Source organism: Pelecanus crispus, chromosome 7, assembly GCF_030463565.1.
Source record: "Pelecanus crispus isolate bPelCri1 chromosome 7, bPelCri1.pri, whole genome shotgun sequence".
NCBI classification, from domain to species: domain Eukaryota; kingdom Metazoa; phylum Chordata; class Aves; order Pelecaniformes; family Pelecanidae; genus Pelecanus; species Pelecanus crispus.
Window position 1 is genome coordinate 37,036,239 of NC_134649.1, and position 20,791 is coordinate 37,057,029.

The window sequence follows — 20,791 nt, forward strand, 5'->3', positions numbered from 1 at the left end:
TGGTATAATACAATACCTTGCTGAGAATATCATCTGCAATTTCATAAAGAGCGCTGTCACCACCTCCAGAAGTTCCCTGAGTGCCACCTCCTTGCGTTAAAAGCAGAGATTCAAAGAGGATCTTAGTTTGCTGAAGATCTTTTGAAATATCCACATTTTCATGCAAACCAAATACCTCTGGTTGCTGACTAAAGGGAAGACTCTAAGGCAAAATAAACAATAAATATCTGCATGAGATAAAGCAGCATGCTAGGAATTAGATCCAAGTCATCTTTGAGAAGCCAAGTGAAAAACTACTACTGACTTCAACTGAAGGTGGATAAGGACCTTAATGGTAGGTATCTGCAGATAGTATTACTGGTGATAGAGCCACCACCTCACTTATGGAAAGCCATTTCCAAGGAATCCTTGATTATCTATGCTAGGTCCTCCTGTCCACTTACCGATTCCCTCTCAGAAACATTCTAGATGATGGGAAGGATCATACAAGGATGTTAGGCAAGAAGCCAAGCACACAGTTTAATGTGCTGCAAAACTACCTTTTTAACACAGAGAAGCCTTTAGAGATTGCTTTTTAGTGCATCATCATTATAACAGTTCAAAATCCTGTTGCTGCTTTTTACCTTAATAAACTCAATGTAGTCCTCATATGTGCCTTTTGGTGGAGCATAATAGTTGCCACTGGGAGAAAAAGTGTAACGAGGATTTTCAATTATGTTGGGATTATAGAAGTCATCCAGTATCGTCAGCAGTAAACGTCTGTCCCAGTCATCTGTCACTCGACCTCCGTAGTTGCACTCACCAGTTAGGTAAGACACAGCTTCAAAAGGAACGTGGCTATATTCATTTATGAATAACTGAAACAGAAGACATGAGTAATTCTAGAGACTTGAAACATCTGCAGAACAACAGTGTGACCTACAGACTAAAGGGCTGGAAGCTACAGTGCATGAAAAACTGCAGTTTATGGAGAAAATTTTCTCCCTAAGTGTTGGAAATGCAAATTCTGAAATCTTTTTTCAGGTAAAATTACTGTTTAAAATAAAGAGGAGTTAGTAGTAAGAGCCTCTTATGAATATCCAAATTAGTAAGTCATCCAAGTCATTCTTGAATTATTTACAAGTGGATAGTTTTTCCAGTCTAAACTTTCTAGATGGACACTTTTCTGTGTCATACAGAAATGTGCATTTCACACAATTTTTCTTCCAATCTTCAGAACCCTCTGATCTCTTTCATTAACTTCTTCACAACTTTTCCAACTGTTCAGCCTCAACTTCTGTAATTCACAGTTTTAGCTCTCCTGACTTTTCTGCACAGGGCCTGCAGAAGACTCAAGGTCAAGTAGTATTCAACATTTTATTTTAGGGAAGGAGAATAGTACAACGCTTTAACAAACAGTATATATGTAAAAAAAAGAAAAAAAAATCCTTCTCCTAACCACAAAAACCACCAGAATAGGTGACAGTCACTGACATGGTATTACTTAAAGCACAACGAGCTCTTATATATGACAATTTTAACTCTTGTTATAGTCATATATACTCATTATATGCCATATGTCTGTATGAATCCAAATCTCATGAAGAACAATTTTTAATTTTATCTCATTTGTAATTTTGAAAATATTTATAATATGATTGACGTTCCTTGCCTTTGTAGCTGAACTGAAGTCATGGAAATCTATGAACATTTAATGTAACTTAGGCGTATTGCTCCTTTTTGACTATCAGCTCGTTCCTATGCTTTGCAAGATCAGAGTTAAAGGTAGCAATAGATGATTTTACCTGCAGCTGTCTAATACTGATTCGCAAATCTGATTCATTAAATCCATAGGGTATATTCCAACCAAGAGGCCCAAATTTTCTTCTCTCCTGAACAAGAGCATGGAAAAAACAAACTCCAAAAAGCAGCTTCTCCCATACCTTTGAGAAAAACAAAACAACAAAAATATTATTAACTAGCCTATATGCTCATGCTGGTCTGTAACTTAAGAGAGGACACACCATTTGATTATGACTCTCCATCTAGGGTACAAATACAGGCAACTATTAAGTATGCTGCGGTTATTTGACTTGGGAACAAATACACACGTAGTTGCCACACATGCAAGCACATTTAGCTAGTTCCTCAAGAACCATTACACAAGATTTTTCTCTTCTTCCATGTAAAGGGCAGCTGACTTCATAAGAATTCAAATAGCACCAGATATTTATTTTTAAGGATCATTAGGCAAACATAAAATACAGATGTGTAGTTTAATATAAGTCCTTAGATGCACCCACTTATACCTACTTATATTGATTACCATACTCATATCTCTGGGTAATCCTACTGTTTTTTCACTTCTTTCACAGGTGATGATTAGCTACGTGGTTCATCACTTATCAGTAAGATAAGTGCTGGTCCCTGGTAGCAAGAAAAGATCTTCTCAGTGCTTATCATCTCAATAATGATAGGTATGCCCTAGTAATGAATGTTCAGACCTTATGTACATTGTATAATGTGTGCGTAATATATATGTAATTTAATAAAGCCTAAGAAACCTTTTTAAATATTGCCATGTGAAATTACCTGGCAGACTAATTCTCAACTAATCATCTTTATCATTGCAAAACCTCAACTTACAACCATAGTAAAAATTTTAGTTTATAATATACACTGGACAGAAATCAGTATATCTGTGGATAAAAAAAAAAAAAACAAACTGTCATGAGACAGGCACATTACCAGCTCTTTTTCAGGGCATCCAGAGAAGAATGCAGGATCAGAAATAGGATCAGAAAGAAATGACTGCAGCAGGTTTAACCGGAGACCAGTAGGAGGTTCATTTGTCATCTTCACTCCATTCTGCAGAATGGTTACTGGAAACTAGCAACAAAAAATAGCAAAACTGCATTCAGAAAGTGTGGAATAGATGCTATACTGTTATAATAATGTATTAGTACTCTGTGTTTGTTAGAGAAACAATTATCTGTAAGAAATTACAATTTAAACATGAACAGCTTTTAAAAAAATTCTCAAAGATCTCAAAGATCTTACAAGAAAGTAAGATCTTGCTGTAAACAACAAACCTGTATTTTTAAAATGTTTTCTTGGTATTCAACACCTTAGAAATAAAATGCAAAATTAAATTTTTGAATTTATGTGAAACAAAACCTCAGCGACAGCACAAAAACTTCTTAATTATATACGTTGGCAAAATGCAGTTCCATTCACTAGCACACAAAATACCACACATCACAGTATCAAAATATTACAAAGGAAGCTTGGTATTACTATGTTTATAATTATTTTTTAAATGTCCTGTCTTAATTAAATTATCTTTTCAACAGCCTCATTGTATTTCAGGGAAGTTCCATGTTATCAGCTCATTCAGGGATATGAATATTTCCAAAAAATATCATTGACTTTTCCTTTCCGCAAATACAGTGTATTTGGCAATGCATGTACCTTTGGTGAAGGGTAACTAGTAAGCCAAAGTCTGAAGACTGGATGACATTTTTCACTGTCAAACTCTTCACATATTTTCTCCAGCATCGGCATCCAGGAGACTGCTAAATGACAATTTTGCAAACAAACCCAGGTTCCTTCTTCCATTCCTTTTTGAATCATTTTTGTAGCTATAGGTCCTTGTCCTTGTCCTAATGAGATGGACTGAAACTTATTTCCAACCATCTCTCTGTCATTTGCAAATTTCAGGAGGCCTTGAAGAGAAAGCATAAAATTTTAGCATTTCTTCATTAAAAAGAAGTTATGTCAGGAAAAAAACCCTATTTTAAAATGTTTATTACTATTTTGTTAAAAATGTACATACAATAAGATGGTATAACTTATGGGTATAACTTAATGGGAATGGTATACCATTCCCATTTTTAGGGAGCACAGAATTTTACCAGTGTGACATGATGCACTCAAATCTACTTGCACAAAGTGCAAAATAATCGTTATTGTGTACTGAAGGGGAAATTCAGGTCCCTAATCGAAAAGCTGTACTACACTTTTGTTTTCTCTTTCTGTGTATACTTACTAGACATGGGGTCTGCTCCTGGAGATAGCACAAATATTAAAGGGATTGTAGAATTTGAATCTAAGTAACTTTTTGTTAGATCAAAAGGTGGTGGCTCTACAAATTTCTTCCCCAGTTTATCAGTTACAAATGTTGTTATAGCTGGACTAATCTGGTAAAAAAAGTAAATACAAACAATTAACATAAATTAAACATAACTGCATATTTGACAGCATCTTTTATGTACCATATAGTAGTTAAATTCCTGAGCCTACAGACACCTCTCTGCTTTGCATGGATTTGAGACTAGTCTTGCAGAATACTTCAGAAGCAAAGGTTTCACCTCTTGTTGACACCTTCCCCTTTTCTTTTTCCTTACAAGAGGAATAATAATGCTTTTAGAAAATAAAAAATAACATACCTGATATAAACAATATTAAATTACATTATGACTTTAAGTCAGGCTTTACCTGATGTGGAGGACCAGCACATTCCCCCTTAGGAAATATTAATGTAATTATTTTTAATTAATTCTAAGGAGCAATTGCAATATGTACTTTAAATCCTAACACTGATTGCTCCTAAAGTACATACAATACAATTTGCTAAGTGCACCAAAGGCAGAATGTGTTAAAAGTTCGCCTTGGCTGTTCAAATAAACACATTTGATCTCTCTTTGCCTTGGAACCCTTTGTATGAAAGCACATGGTACTGGATACTCTGTGTATGTGTTCAGGCTAATAGATCCTGTTCTCAAGTATATAACGGACTAAACGTGGACAAGCACTTGAAGAAAACTAAAACAATGTATACACTCTGAAAGATGCATTAAATCATGTGAGACAAAAGATCTCAGCTGATGCTTGTGGTGTTTGTACTACTCAACTGAAAAATAAAATATAATTTATTTTCTTAACGAAATTTCTAACGAATATGAAGAACAGATTAGTTATTTTAACAGCTATGCTACAAGACATGAAACAGTCTACAAACACCTGATAACAGATCATTTTACCTTGTCTGGTCTTAAGCACCGAAGAATTATCATCTTTTGTAATTCATTTAATGTGTTATTCAATTGTTCTGGTAATGGAAAGCTTTGTGGCTCTTTGCTGTCATAAATTTTTTGCCATTTGCCTATATTTTCAGAGATGTGACTCCTAGAGAAAAAAAGCACTTACAATTATTACTGTAAATACCTGGAGTCTGTTTTTTGATGTTTATCAAAAGCCAATTACATTGTATTGTCATACAAGCCACTCTACATCTATATCAGCAAATAATCCTACAGTAGAGCTTCTCCATGCTGAAGAGTGAAAAATCTTTTCCCACCATGCTGTTGCAGACATACAAGACTCCACCTGAAAGGTTCCAAGTTGACAATCAGTTCTGCCTGTTCCTCCAGCCAGCACTGCTTGGACCTTTACAGGCCTGGGTGAGTTTTCTGCCTCTCATATTTCAGGAAAACTCCTGAAGAAACTGAAGAAAATTACCAGGAAGTTTAACCAGGGAAAAAAATGTATTTTCCTTCATGCAACATGCAGAGTACATCCTCTGCAATGGGACAAGTGTCAGACTATTTAAAGGCTGGACCATCATCCACATTGCTACTAAAGCTCTTAAGGAGGAGAAACAGAAAACAGCCCCAAACAATTTCTTCTAACAGAGCAGTGTTTCCACAGTCAGATCCAAATCCTCCAAATATTTGGGCTCTGTCAGCTATTTATATGCAAGACTTGTACAGCCATGCTGGCTCCAGAATTTAGGGTTAAATTCTAAATCCAGGGTGAAATGTTCCCGATTTCAGGAGATTAGATTTTACCAAATTCCTCTCCCAGCACTGCAGTGGAATTTTGCTACATATACTTCCTTTGGTCTCCACTGACCCCCTTGAAACACTGTTTCTCTACCATGGAGACATTCCAAAAGAAAAGTTTCTTTAGGAAATAATAATCTCAACTAATTTAGGAAAATATTTTAATTAAATAATATTATAATTAGCGATCTAACAGTTTGACTTAAATGTGAAGCAAACCTAATGATGAAAAACAGGGCTGTTTTTACCATGTTGGCATTCTGGCACTGGTTTGGAAAACATATAGGAAACACTTCTTTCAGCATGTTACACGCACTTTGGTCAAAAACAATTAAGGCTAATTCACATCAACATTTTACTATACCTCAGTCCTTTCAAAGCTGGGATTTCACTTGCACGACATAATTCATCCCAGCTCTTATCTGGTAGCCAAGATGGGTCTGGATTCTTGTATTTATTCTTGAGACCCACCCCCCCAGTTAGTAAGAACATAAACTCTTGATGTTCTATTTCATTTTTAGCCCTGTATTAAAAAAAAAAGATGGATAATATTCAGTTACTGAGATACAATTTTACATAATATAAAGAGTTGTTTAATTACACTTCACTACCATTTAGTAATACTGCAGCAATGCTTTTAGCAATACTGCATTTAGTTACTGCAGTAACAGCTGAGATCAGATCTCAGTATTCTATATAGTAAAAAAACGTATGGTAAAAATGACTGATTAAGACTCTAGTAAGGGTTTCAAAAGGTAAATGGTATATATCTGCTTATTGGTTTTTAAAAAGTGCAATAATTCCTGATTTTTAAAGGCTTTATAGAAGATAATGGGTTCTGGGAATACAGTAGCCTTAGAAATTGACCCAGGAAGAATGGTCCATATACAGATGTGTACACATTGTAATTAAGTAAGTATGCACATTATGGTTGTGATTGTGCAATTTTGAACTCATCTTTCCTTTCACAATGTATTCACACAAAATTACAAAACAACAGGAAGATGAAACTAAAAAGCCGGTGGAAGAGAGAAGACTGCAACTGAGATCTCGTGATGTATGCAAAAGGATAAAAGAGAAAGAAGAAAGAAAATTAAAAACAAAGACAGAAGCCTAGAAGTTGTTGGGATGGCACATTACTGTCTTAGATTTCTTTCCAAAATGTTTTCTTAAATAATAGCAATTGTTCTTGACATAAGGATGCTATGTAGCGCTATCCAGGTCCTTTAAATGGATTCAAAGATGTATCATTGACAAAACCATTGATTTAAATCAGCATAGGAATGTTCTTTTTGTAATGTGTCCAGTAGTAGTGATACATGCACTCACATACTCTTTCATTGTAAATATTATCAGTATTAGAAAACCCCAAAACACTTATGACCTTACTCCAAAGGCATTATTATCAATATGCACATGAACATGCTATTTCATCAATACCTTCTTCCATGATAAGAAAATCATTAGTTTCTGTTACTAAGAGACTTCACAAAAATGAGCTTACATGAGAAGATTACAACATAGCAAAAACGAGAAGAGCAGCTTATCCTTTTCAAACAGTGAACGACACACATTGCAATACAAATTGTACGTGAAGTGGTCATTTAGATATCGAAGTCGCTTCTCCAAAATTTTGGATTTGTTACTAAAAAGAAAAGAAGTGAGAAACTGAGACTTCAAATTGAATAACTAGGCAATCAGTTAAGAAATCTAAATCTATTTAAGGTTGCGTAGGAATTATATTAGACCCACATGCTCCACAAGGGACTTATATGCCCATTTCCCCCAAATTTCAATTACACTCAATGTTTTACAGCTCTTTTAAAAGTCCCAAGCAAAATAATGAGCTGAAATAAATTTCCCACGGTTAGGTGGCGACACTCAGTGTTCATAATGGAGCCTAGTTCAGAACAAGACTTCACTGTGACTTTCTGTAAATCACAGTCTCAAAAATACCTAAATAAAGCACATGCTTACAGGCCATGATTTGCTCAAGCAGTAACTAAAACCAGCATTTACTTCATTAACAAATCATACTTTGCTCCAAAAGCCTGCATTTAAGGAGGGATAAGAGGTAAATTATTTCAAAATTTTTCTTCAAAATTTGGGTCCTGCACTTGGGTCACAACAACCCCATGCAATACTACAGGCTTGGGGAAGAGTGGCTGGAAAGCTGCCTGGCAGAAAAGGACCTGGGGGTGCTGGTTGACAGCCAGCTGAACATGAGCCAGCAGTGTGCCCAGGCGGCCAAGAAGGCCAACAGCATCCTGGCTTGTATCAGGAATAGGGTGGCCAGCAGGAGCAGGGAGGTGATTGTCCCCCTGTACTCGGTGCTGGTGAGGCCGCACCTGGAATACTGTGTCCAGTTTTGGGCCCCTCACTACAAGAAAGACATTGAGGTGCTGGAGCGTGTTCAGAGAAGGGTAATGAAGCTGGTGAAGGGTCTGGAGCACAGGCCTTATGAGCAGTGGCTGAGGGAACTGGGGTTGTTTAGCCTGGAGAAGAGGAGGCTGAGGGGAGACCTTATAGCTCTCTACAACTCCCTGAAAGGAGGTTGTAGTGAGGTGGCTGTTGGTCTCTTCTCCCAAGTAGATAATGATAGGACAAGAGGAAATGGGCTCAAGCTGCGCCAGGGGAGGTTTAGATTAGATATTAGGAAAAATTTCTTCATGGAAAGGGTAGTCAAGCATTGGAACAGGCTGCCCAGAGAGGTGGTGGAGTCACCATCCCTGGAAGTGTTCAAAAAACGGGCAGACATGGCACTTTGGGACATGGTTTAGTGGGCATGGTGGTGTTGGGTTGATGATTGGAATGATGATCTTAGAGGTCCTTTCCAATCTTAATGATTCCTAGTTTTTTCTTTCATTGTAAATAATCCAGCCACCAAGCCAGGAAATATGAAATTGCTACTCTACCCTTAACTGGTTTAGTGATGGACTTGGTAATGGTAGGTTAATGGTTGGACTGGATGATCTTAAAGGTCTTTTCCAACTTAAACAATTCTATGATTCTACGAAAATGGACAGAACTGTTCATAAGAAGAGAATGAAAACACCTTATTTTACACCAGAAAGACTGTATTTACCTATCATGAATAGAGTTGATGAAGAGGTTAACAAACCAGCTAAGGGAGTATTGGTACATGGGATCAATGTTTGCCAAGTCTGCAATACTAAAGAACAGCACCGATGAATGCTTTGCAATAGGTCGATAGCCTTCTCGAGATTCAGCTATTTTAAGTTCCGTTTTCTCTGCAATCTAAATATCAATAGTAGTGGATAAAGACAGGTTTTCAATATTCTTTGTACACAATTACTACTTAATACCATTATTAAAATACTTCTATACAGCACTTTGTAACACCAGAGTAAGACAACTTTTATGTTCCAGAAGGCACAATCACAGTAGGTAATGACTACACTAGGTAAAATGGGTACTTGCCCCTAACACAGTACTGCCTGATCCATTCACCTATACTACAGGATGAAATAGTCAAAACAAAGGACAAAGGAGGCACAACAGTTTTGCTGCATCATTTAGCACCAGAAGTATCAATCTATCTCTGCAGTGTTCAAAAATACGACTAATTTCAGACTGGTTATGTGTTTAAGCTCTACTTATTCTACCATAAATCAGCTTTATACAAAACAATACTTTGAATATAAAAAGGTTTTTCAAAATTTGACCATCAGACAAATTCTGCGATTACATTTGATAGTCATTAACAAATAGCAGTAAGGCAAACATCAGCTTAAAGAAAACATTAATATTTGATTTCTGTTAAGTCTACAGTAATTAGAAAAAATGTAAAAAAAACCTTTATTCTCTTACCAATGTTATTTAGGTCTCATTGACTTCAGATGGTATTTAATGCATTAAGTATAACAAAAGAATCTGTGCTTGCATACCTATATTAGTCACCCAGATTATTAATGTCTCCCTGAATATTTTTGTTGTTTTAAAAAAAAAATAGTTCCTTCTTTATCTTAGCATGTTACCTTAGCTTCAGAATTTATTACTTTTCACTCAGTCCTTATAGATACATACACATTCTTTAAAACATTTTAAATTAAAGACTGAATAAACTATCAGTGAAGATTCTAGAACAGATTCAATTTTATTTCTCTTCACATTTCACAAGCACAGAATTTCCTCCTTATGCTTTGCATTCTAATTCACAGTCCTTCTGCTAGCTGCAAATTTTAGCATTCAATTTCTCTGTATTGTTAAGGAAAGCACACATACACATTCCTTACCTGCTGTTTTTTTGTGATCTCATTAGCTGTTATTTTAGCAGAATCCAAGACCTCAATAGCAGTCTCATCTTCTAGAATATTCCCTTCAGATGAATGTAAGGTTTCTAAAATCTTCTTCTCAATTTCTTTTAGATGCTTTTTATTGGCTGCAGACTGAAGGATGAGAGCATTTCTTTCCTCTTCTAATTCTGGTCTAATGAAGAAAAACACATACAACAAAACCAGACGATGCTCATCTTCCACTGACTGTAAATGAAGCCCATAAAGATGACTCCCTCTTCCTACAATAAATATTTGTGAATATTCTCTTCAGTTTAAATAGGTTGTTACTGTTCAGCATATATTTATAATTCTGAGACTTCTTTGCATAACTTTAGTTCGGTATGTGGAAATGATGGTCTAAACTTTAACATCTTAGCATTTTGCAAATGTCAGCGCATCCTAGTTTTCCTTTATTATATCCCTGCTGCCTGAAAAAACACCATCTAATATGCAAAACAAGTTTACTGCTGGAAACACTTTCAATTGCATAGACATTTCTGTACAACCCAGATACTACTTCTCTGTATCTCTGTGAGGGTTCAGATAAGACCCATAACCAGTTTCAGAGGTACTGTGCATTTATTTTATATGAAATTAAAACTAAATCCTCATAATTCTGCAACCTCGTCTGGCAGCTCAGTCACATTGCAAAAATCACAATAATGATTTAAACTTCAAATAATATTTACACAGTTTTCTAACATTCAAGGAATAGTTCAGGAGAAAATTGTCATGAGAAAACAATGACATAACATCTGCTATTTTATTTAACTTGTGGACACTTACCCCACAGTAAACATGACAATCTGTTTCCCTAACAAGCGTTTTAGATATGAAAACTAGAAAAACAACTTTTTTTTTTTTAAAGCTGTTACTGAGTAACATTTACACCATGTAACATTCATTTTGCTTTACAATAAATTCATCTCTCATTTCCTTGGAATTACGCCATAAAAAATTTTAATGGCTATTTGCCATAAAGACTTACCTCTCTTTCGCTACAACAATACCTAGCAATTGGTCTTCAAGTCCCTCTGGTGTTATCATAAAATTGAGTAAAGAAACTTTTGTAGCAAGTTCAGGCATATAATGTGGATTTCTCAGTTTTGTGGTAATAAAAAACTTGAAATCACTGGAATACTCAATAATGGTCTCACCAAGCCTGATACACTCCATGCCTCCTAAAGTTAAGATGAGAAATGTTAAGAAAACCATTCCCTACTTCAAATTACTTACAGAAAAAAAAAAATTACTTTTGTGATTAAATAATAGCAAATTTCTTGTCAATGACAAATTTCCTGAAAAGTAGAAATAAATAAATAAATAAATCTGATATTCTGAGAAATTCTCACACACTTCAGTGAGGCCACATTTTACTCTTAGCAGATTAAATCGAGTCAATCCAATTACTACTGTACTATCAATGTGCATATACAATACTGGAGATGGTAAGAGAGAGCCGTGTAATTATTCTCAAATATGATATTCTTAAGGACTACTCTTTCCTTGAATTACCTGGAAAAAAAATAAGAAAAAAAGTGTTTGAGCTTTCCCCGTGCCCCCTCCCCCCTTAATGTATGATCATGAAAACCAGTAAAGCTAATCTATGTAAGAAGCAAGGAAAACATATTTGTGTTTATCTGCATTTTTCTGCCTTTTCCAGGAGGAAAAGAAAGAAAAGTTGAAAACCAACGCCATAGCTACTTAGCAAGTTTCAGAGAAACACAGAAAAACTGTGCCTTAAGCAAAATGCTGATAGCTTTTCTTGTTTTGTGCAAAATTTAGTAAATATTAGCATTAGACTAAAACATATGAAAATGAACAAGCAAAACATCATTTCATTGACAGTCTTCCCTTTGCAGAATCGTGTCTTCATTTAGTCTCCTGTAGTGACATGGTGAAGGTTTTCAAATAAAACCACCATCATGTGACATATGAATGATACTTATTAAAAAATAAAATAAAACTTAGGGCTGTTGTGAAATTAGCTTCCTCTTACCACAGGCAGCGGTAAAACAGAGAGTAGCAAAAAAAACATCAGACAGTACCACAGACCGTAAGATGAACATTAATGCAATCTACTTACAGGGTTCAAAATTCATTTTCTTGTACCTTGTTTAAAAGTCTGTTTAAGTAGCAGAGGTTCAAGTGATGGGTCTAGTTCTTCTCCAACATTTTCCAGCAGAAGTGGAGTTCCAAACTGAATGCAGTTCTCCACGGTTCTCATATAATCTGTGTCACTGACCTTGATAACATTCAGGTGGTTTTCCTTCTCAAAATTCTTGATCCATTTATTTGCTTGACCTTGAGGATCAATCATTAATGGCCTAGAACATACAAGACAGTCTTCTCAGTGCTTGCAGAAGTTTTTCAAAATTTTAAACTATTTTAAAATGTTTCTGTGTCAGGCAGTCAAGGAAAAAGCGATACAATTTTGATTCTGTTATTTTAAGAGATCAGCGAAAAATAGATGTACAGGTGTTTTATCATAATTTGAAAAGTAATACCAAAAATAGTTTTAAGAGTCGCAAAAAATGTTCATAACATTTTTCATAAAATACACTAGAATTCAGAATTCTTGTAAAATCTTGTTCTGCCTCTCCCCTGGAATTCTCAGTATTGAGAATTTATTTAGTTTTACAAATTTTGAGTTCTTTCTCATATATTTTTTCACTTAAAAAATAAAAATCAACAATTAGTTGCAATTTAAATCTGAGATGCTGGTATATGAGCTAGTATAAGACTGGAAATGTAAGCGAGGCAGGGAAAGGAAAAAAGGAAAAGAAAAAAAGGAAAAAGGAAAAAGAAAAAAGGAAAAAAGAAAAAAGGAAAAAGGAAAAAGGAAAAAGAAAAAAGAAAAAAGAAAAAAGAAAAAAGAAAAAAGAAAAAAGAAAAAAGAAAAAAGAAAAAAGGAAAAAGAAAAAAGGAAAAAGGAAAAAGGAAAAGAGGAAAAAGGAAAAAGAAAAAAGGAAAAAGAAAAAAGGAAAAAGAAAAAAGGAAAAAAGGAAAAAAGGAAAAAAGGAAAAAAGGAAAAAAGAAAAAAGGAAAAAAGAAAAAAAAAGGAAAAAGGAAAAAAAAAAGGAAAAAAGGAAAAAAAAAAGGAAAAAAGGAAAAAAAAAGGAAAAAGGAAAAAAAAAAGGAAAAAGGAAAAAAAAAGGAAAAAGGAAAAAAAAAGGAAAAAGGAAAAAAAAGGAAAAAGGAAAAAAAAAACCCCTTTATCCAAGAGCACTGCATCTCCTGGAAGGAAAGCTTTCAAGTAACTACATACACAAATCCCTAAAGTGTTGTACCTCTTAAATTTCACAGGAGCTGGATATAAAGATTCCACTCCTACTTTCAATTATATTGTCTCTACAGAAGCCACATTGTCTCTAGATATTTAGTTTGCTTTTTTTAAAAAAGTGAAAACTTGTTTGGATTTGGAAAATTAAACCTTTTTGTCACCTACCAACGCCTTGAATTGTCAACAATGACCCCATTGTCTACAGAAAATATGTCAGTTGGCAAACCAGCAATATTCCAGGCTCTTATTTTTATTGGGTCACCAAGAGTCTTACTCAAAGAGAAATTCTCAGAACAAGGGATATTTCTCTCCTGGGGAAAAAAAAAAAATAAGAAAAGAAAAGAAAACCCCATTTATCTTCATTCCATGTTACATCTTTTACTAAATGCCACTTCAATCCAAAGTGACAATGTGCATTTCCTTTTAAGAGTCTGAAATAGGTCCAGTATAAGCAAAAATCCTGGGAAAAATAAAATCATAGTTTTAATAGCTAGCTATATTTCCCCACTGAATATGTACTCTCTCTCCAAATTTTGTAGGATTTTTCCATTTCTTTTGTACATTCTAAATGTGGGTTTGTTACATGAAGTTATGACAATGCATTACCTTAAGAAACTCACACACAGTTGGAAATCATCTAATGACTACATCTTCCATTAACTCAATGCAGTAATCCAATGCTGATTTGTTACTGTTTAATGTCACAATCAGTGACTTCAAATCACTTGATGTATGAATTATGGCATTAGTATAAGTATGTTGAAACTGTCCCTTTGCAAACAGCATAATCAACCATTTAACTAACATATAAATATGTGACAGTGTAAGTTATTATAGAATTTTTTTTTACATTAGATGCAACTGCATTTTAAAGTTAATTCTTTCATTTAAAGGCAAAATAGAGAAAATTCTGAGATTTTATTTAAGTAATAATCAAGCCTTACAAAGTCAATGATGTGCTCTCATTTCTGATACACTATTTTAAGTTACTCAACCTATTCACTGATTTAATTAAATTCAAATTTACAGAACATTGGATCGGCAGAATTTATCCCATTGTTCTTAATGAGTTTTACTAGGTTAATATTAAATAAACAACAAGGGATTTTTGAAGCCTTTTGCAGTAGTCCAAAAAAAGCAAACAGTTAAATTTAAGATAACCTTCTAACCTTGCACAGTTTGCTCCAATCTTTGGTACATTCTTGTCGAAATCCAGCAGTAAAAGCTCCCAGATATGCTATCACACCAGCTGATATCAGAACATCTCCTGTCAAATTATCATATGTGTCTTGAAGATCATTTGCAGCATTACTCCATCTATAACAAGCAGAAAATACAGAAAAAAACCAGTGCTGAAACCTTCACATTAATGATATTGACGACAGAAATCAACCTTGTTGTTTTTTAACTGAACTGCAGGTGGAGAATAAGGACCCTGTGTTTATGTACTTTATTCTCACTTTGAAGACTTTCTCTACAATTCTCCCAATGCTGCTGCCCATATTTTTACATTAAAAACAATTAGGAATCTTTCGAGGGCCCAGACTCTTAAACTTTTCAGCAGTACAGCCCTCAAACAGAGATACACCTCAGAGAACTGATGTTCAAATTCTTTTTCTACAATGGCTGTTATATGAGATATTTGAACTTTAACCTGACCTTGATTTCTCTCCGCCAAGGCCTCCAATCAGCTTCTCTGCTCGTTCTAGTTTTTTAGCACACAGATCAACCTGGAATTCTAAACGAGCCTTTTCTTCAGTTTTCTCAGTGAAGGTTCGTTCCAAAGCAGCCAGACGATTTTCAACTGCTGCAAGTTCTTCCCTCTTCTGATTTAAGAGTGCCAGTGTCTCTGCTAAGGACTGCTGTGCCTCTCTTAAACGATCTTTCTTCGGTGCAACTACCTATTCGGTTATAACCAATACACAAAAATGTGCTTTAAGCATTTGTAACTTTATTATTTAATACAATGCTTAGGGTGGATATAGCAAGCAAAAGAAAGATTTCATAGCACGGAGGGACTAAGATCAAAAACGCACCTTTGCAACCCTGTCATACACCTCCATTGCCATAATCCATTTGCATAAACCCTCTGCTGCCGAGGAAGCTTTAGCCACCTTTTGTGGATCAAACTCAGGATTAGTCAAGTATTCAGCCCGAATCTTCTGCATGACAGCTGCCTGGATAACAAAAGCATTGTAGCTCATCAAAGTCTTGTGGCTGACACTTTAAAATTACACTGATTGATTGCCATTTCTCTACACAATGAAATAGGAAAGAACTACTCAGTATTAATTGTGGTAGAAACCACTGCTCATTTGTTTCTTTTGATTTTCCTATCATGCTTTGTGGTCTTTTCCTGTTTTCATCCTAATCCTATCCTTATCCTTTATAATCATGCATTTGGTATGTCTTCCATGTGGCAGCTACGTAAATGCTAAGAGCATTACAGTCACATAGAAGCCTTACTTTATGCTGTCCCTTGTGCAAAACATGCTACTTCCATTAGTTACTATCTTTTCCCAAGACACAATTAGCTTGTGCTTACTTTTGGGGACCAATTTTATAAAGGGCAAAGCGTATTCAATCTCCACTAAATTGGGCAAATGGCAAGAATCATACTCTTGGATCGTAAGATCTTTGGGGGAGATGGTAATATTTTAAATAAAGTTTTACAGCTAGTACATTTCTGCATTTATTGTACACATTCTAGTATACTTAACAAAATATTACTCATTTTGTGGCAGCACTCATTCAATCAAAATAATACAATTAGAAACAGCCATTAAGAAGAGCACCAATGGGGGCAGTTATTTAAAAATAGAAAAAAAGTTTATAATGCCAGAGTAATTGATTTAGAAAAACTAGTACAGGGAAAAAAAAAAAAAAAAAGCATAGAAAGTTTGGACACGGATCAAATCTTCCCTGGTTCCACAAAAAAACCCCAACCAAAACCCAAGCCAGAATACATGAAATGAGGCTAGAAGGACCCAGGTTCAGAAGAAACAGAAGGCGGCAGCTCTTCATACCACTTAAAGTAGACTTCTGGAATGCTTTGTAAAAAGATCTTGTAGATACAGAAAACTTATGTGGGCTTAGGGGGACTAGAGAAATTAGAGAAGAGAGATCCACTGAAAGCTAGTAAACACAGAAACTACATTCAGCTTTGGAAGTCCTTCATTTAAAGTGCCAGAGGCTGGAAGAGTATTTGGAGAAATTATATATACTGCTCCTACTCCTTCCAAGGCACCTACTTATAGCCATTTTTGGACACAGGATAATGGACAGAACAGACTATTTACTCTGATACAGTTTTTTTATGTGTACTTTTACATTTTGATGAGATACTACCTATTAATTGCAAAGTTAGAAACATTTGTGCACAGAAGGACATTTCATTCAAATAAAAGACAGGCTATATAGAAGCCTTAGAAATTCCCAAAGGGAATTCTAAAGCCTTCTGAAATGCCACTTAGAAGGCTCACCCTGAGGAAGTTTGACTCACTTGCCATGACCATACTCATCCTATAGAGATACCCTATCATATTGTGAAGACCCTTGGTCATAACAGAAGTTGACTAACTTGGGACAAATGGGGCCTCTGATATAGTATTTTCTAATTTTATTCCCCCCCCGCAAGAAAGTGTCTACATGGTAAAAATCACTGAAAAATTAGACAGAAGTCTTACTGGAATATTGTCCTTGTCATACTCTTTCAAATCCTTTAAGAAATTCATGTCACCAAGCAGTTTCTTGCTTGGAGTCCAGTAATCCAAAATCTAGAAAACACAGCAGGAAATATCTTTTCAAGCTTTAAAACAAACACACAAACAAAAAATTACAAATCTCTTTTAATTAAAACTCATGCATATTTAATACTGATGACCTTGTATCTCGTTGAGACATCAATAAAGGAGAAAGTCTATCTGATCAAACATTTTCCCCAAACCATACCTAAAGCCAAAAACTGAACAGTGTCTCAGGAAAGAGTTATGTATTATCTATTATCTGTACATGAGTCAAGCAAATTAGATGTGTTCTCTTTGCACATTACAAAACTTAGAGAATTTGGAATTCTGGAAGTTTTCAGTAAAATAATAGATGGAGGCTGTAAGTACTTGCCTACCTTAGTGGACCTTGGGTGTTCTTGTTTATTGAACAAGTGCTCTGTGTTTATAAGAACATGAATTACACTTCTATTTGAAACTATTGTCTGCCATTTTACCTTGCCTCCAGTCCCTGAAGGATCTGCAATTTTTTCAGGTTTTATGTCTTTCATGACACAGACAGCAGCCATGACAAGTTTGACACCAGATGGAGGATTTTTCATTGATTTGACAATTGATATATCAGAAGGCTAAAATAAAAATCACATTTAAAAAAATTATGACAAATGTTATGCCTTTCTCACCACTAATATAAACCGAACTAACAGAAAAAACGGGAAATTATAACACCATTATCAATTAACATTATTACAGAGGACTTTTAGAAGGGATCACACAGTGTTAGCAAGACAGTTAACAATATCCATCAACGTATCCTATGCAGGGGAAACAAAAATGAAATAAATGCTAGTAACTGTGAACTAATGATTAATTAAAATTATGTTCAAAAAAGTCGAGGTCAGAATATTTTTTTATATACTTCTGTAGGTGTCATCTAAGACAACTCATATACTTCACAACTCCTACTGAACTACCTCCTACTATACTAAATTCCTGCAGGACTTTCTCAACAATGCTGCTTTCACATCATGTGTAAGTCATGACAAGGACAAAACTTTTAAACCAAAGATCCAGATAATTCTTAGCCATAAACAACTGCCATGTTACACACTGGCCGTCAACATTAACTTAGCTGAAAGAGGAAATTCAAACTTCAAAACTTCAGGTTTTGGTTACTTTTCCCACAAGGGGGCTTTCTTGCAAATCAACAATTTTTTAAATGCACCCCCTCTTCATATTCTGAGTACATGAAGAGGAAATACACTGAACAATGACTGTACAGGTCCTCTCCTTTGCCAAAACCGAGGAAATTTAACACTTCTGAAAGTCTTTTCATCTTAGTGCACTCTTTCCCAAGAGTTTCATTGTGTTAAATAACTCTTCCAAATGCTGAAGTTTAGATCAGCTTGCCTTCAAGGTGTTGAGAGCATCAAGTGCAGCCTCCAGGGCTGGGATTGCCTCTGCCAGGTCACTCTCACATTCATTTTTCAACGTCTGAGCTTCTTCAGCTTTTTCTGTAGCAATTTCTTCATCTACTTTTACAGTTTTTCTTTTTTGTTCTACTTCTGCAGATTCTATTTCTATAGTCTAAAGAAAAACATGTGGGTGAGCTTCCTATTGAGCAGTGAATGATCAAATAAAGTGAAATTACCTAGTATAGCACTTATGGAATACTATAAAATACAAAGAGAAAACTGAAGTATTTCAATATTTTAATATTTTTTCAATTTATGTTAAGGGAATAATTTGTTGCTTAGCATAATGCAACATCATCATGGAGCTTTAACAGTAGGTAAACTGCATGAAATCAGATTACTGTCAATAAAAGTTATTTAAAATATGAAGTTCAGAAGACAAGAAACTCTTCATGTTTGTGCATCAGGTTGTAACTAAAACATGACTAGCTTTTATAGTGAGTTTTCATATCTTCATAGTCTATAACATTGATTACTGAAATTTATTTTATTTTCAGTGATGAGTCAAGCCTTCATCCACATACTCCCTTTTCAGTTCCACATAAGTGACAGAGTTTTCTTAGAGGTTTGTAAGAGTAGGCAGAAGAGGTATCACTGTATCTGTAAAATCACTTACAAATCAGAAGCAAGTGCATAGAAATGTCAATCAAATCTTGCTTTTTTGTGATGCAACAGTAACATACTAGGTAAGTGTATTTTTGCAAGTCAGAATTTTCAAAAACATCTAAGAGATTGGCTCCTACATCCCACTAAATTTCTATGAAGTTAATCCTTTTTAGGATCCTTTTAAATATCAAGTGTATAATCCCTATGCATGCAAAGACAGACTGTGCAAAACTGTTCTTGTTTATTTTGTATGCTGAAGAACTATTTGTGGGTTTTGCAGTCTTTGTGAATGATCTTGGGAAATCAGGTCTAACCACTACTAGCATGAAAGTTCCTCTAACATCCTTCAGCACAGAGCTTAGGCAAGGACTGCATATCCAGAGTCTGTGTCTTACATAAAGAACACAATTTTCTTCCAGTTCTAGGGATATAAGCATAAATAGTGTCAAGTTTCACAATACTGCAAACCCCAGTAAACAAGAAGTGAGCTCAAAAACCTGAACTTAACTCTTATTTTCTGAAAGTCACGTATCAGCAACTTCATACATGCATATTCTTTAGAACCTGTCTACAATCAGCTGAGATACTGAAGCAGAAGTACATCGTACAATTAAGATTCCTCATTCAAAGCTAATTATTACGAAGGTGAAATTATGGATCCCAAGTATACACACGCTTACATTAAAAACCACAAAGTTGTATTTGTATAACTGTACCTTCATCATGTTTGCATTATCCAATTTAGCCTCTTCCAGTTTGGGCTGCAGCTGAACTAGTTCTTGTTTCATCTCACCAACCTACACGCATGTAAAACAATCAGGTAGGATTCAGAAGTGCCAAGTACAATTTCCAACAATTTCTATAAGACCTAGATTTTACCTAATGACTAATTTATTGATAGAAGGAAATAACACTCAGTTTCAAATCAAAACACTTCAGAGATTTATTTTTATCCCATATATACAACCCCTAATTTTAAGAACTATGTTCACTTACAGTCACCTGTTAACCATTTAGGAAAGAGCAGCTCTGTTCATATATTGCTTAGCAATACAGGCTTAGAGGTCTGTGGCCTCTAGCACAGCTGCTATGACTGTAGGAAACAAAAGGCAAAACACATTTCTTATCGTTTTACTGTTGAAGGTTGAGCTAAACAAAATCTGAAGTAATGCTTTTGACTGACTTCTCCAGGAAAAGACCTGCTTTTGCCAAACATTTTGTATTTTCAGTTCCATTTTTTTCCTAACGCACTTGTGATTCAGCAAAAGCTAGTTTATCTAGTCCGTTCACGTATTTCTTCTTGGCTTTCATTACAGTGTCTCGCTTCTGAGTAAGAAGTTTCCGAAACGCAGCAATAAGCTCAAGATAAGAAGTAGGAGTAACATAATTATGGCGTCCCAGACTTTGCAAGAACCTATTAAAAAACAAAGAGTACCTTTAAGCTTTGTTTTCTTTTTTTAGTTTAACTATTGTTAGCAAAGTTATGTTACTGTTTGACAAATCATAGGAGTAAACAATTTCAATAATTTTATATAATATTTTTATGCCGGCAGGTAGCATACATTAACTTTTAAGACAGACA

The 20,791-nt window shown here is 35.0% G+C and overlaps 1 protein-coding gene across 1 annotated transcript in view; it reads right to left on the bottom strand.

Moving 5' to 3' along the window:
- Positions 1-20,791, bottom strand: part of DNAH12 (dynein axonemal heavy chain 12) — a 70,487-nt gene that overhangs the window by 4,450 nt on the left and 45,246 nt on the right. Inside the window, exons 46-67 of the mRNA XM_075713518.1 lie at positions 20,461-20,623; positions 19,926-20,006; positions 18,539-18,715; positions 17,626-17,757; positions 17,090-17,179; positions 15,440-15,580; positions 15,063-15,304; positions 14,573-14,720; positions 13,569-13,714; positions 12,233-12,447; positions 11,109-11,301; positions 10,079-10,271; positions 8,908-9,080; positions 7,327-7,467; positions 6,187-6,345; positions 5,022-5,166; positions 4,028-4,178; positions 3,451-3,704; positions 2,728-2,868; positions 1,785-1,922; positions 624-857; positions 17-202 (exon numbers count right to left, since the gene is read on the bottom strand). Of these exons, the coding sequence (XP_075569633.1) occupies positions 17-202; positions 624-857; positions 1,785-1,922; positions 2,728-2,868; positions 3,451-3,704; positions 4,028-4,178; positions 5,022-5,166; positions 6,187-6,345; positions 7,327-7,467; positions 8,908-9,080; positions 10,079-10,271; positions 11,109-11,301; positions 12,233-12,447; positions 13,569-13,714; positions 14,573-14,720; positions 15,063-15,304; positions 15,440-15,580; positions 17,090-17,179; positions 17,626-17,757; positions 18,539-18,715; positions 19,926-20,006; positions 20,461-20,623 (3,643 nt within the window). The remainder of the gene's footprint in view (positions 1-16; positions 203-623; positions 858-1,784; positions 1,923-2,727; positions 2,869-3,450; positions 3,705-4,027; positions 4,179-5,021; positions 5,167-6,186; positions 6,346-7,326; positions 7,468-8,907; positions 9,081-10,078; positions 10,272-11,108; positions 11,302-12,232; positions 12,448-13,568; positions 13,715-14,572; positions 14,721-15,062; positions 15,305-15,439; positions 15,581-17,089; positions 17,180-17,625; positions 17,758-18,538; positions 18,716-19,925; positions 20,007-20,460; positions 20,624-20,791) is intronic.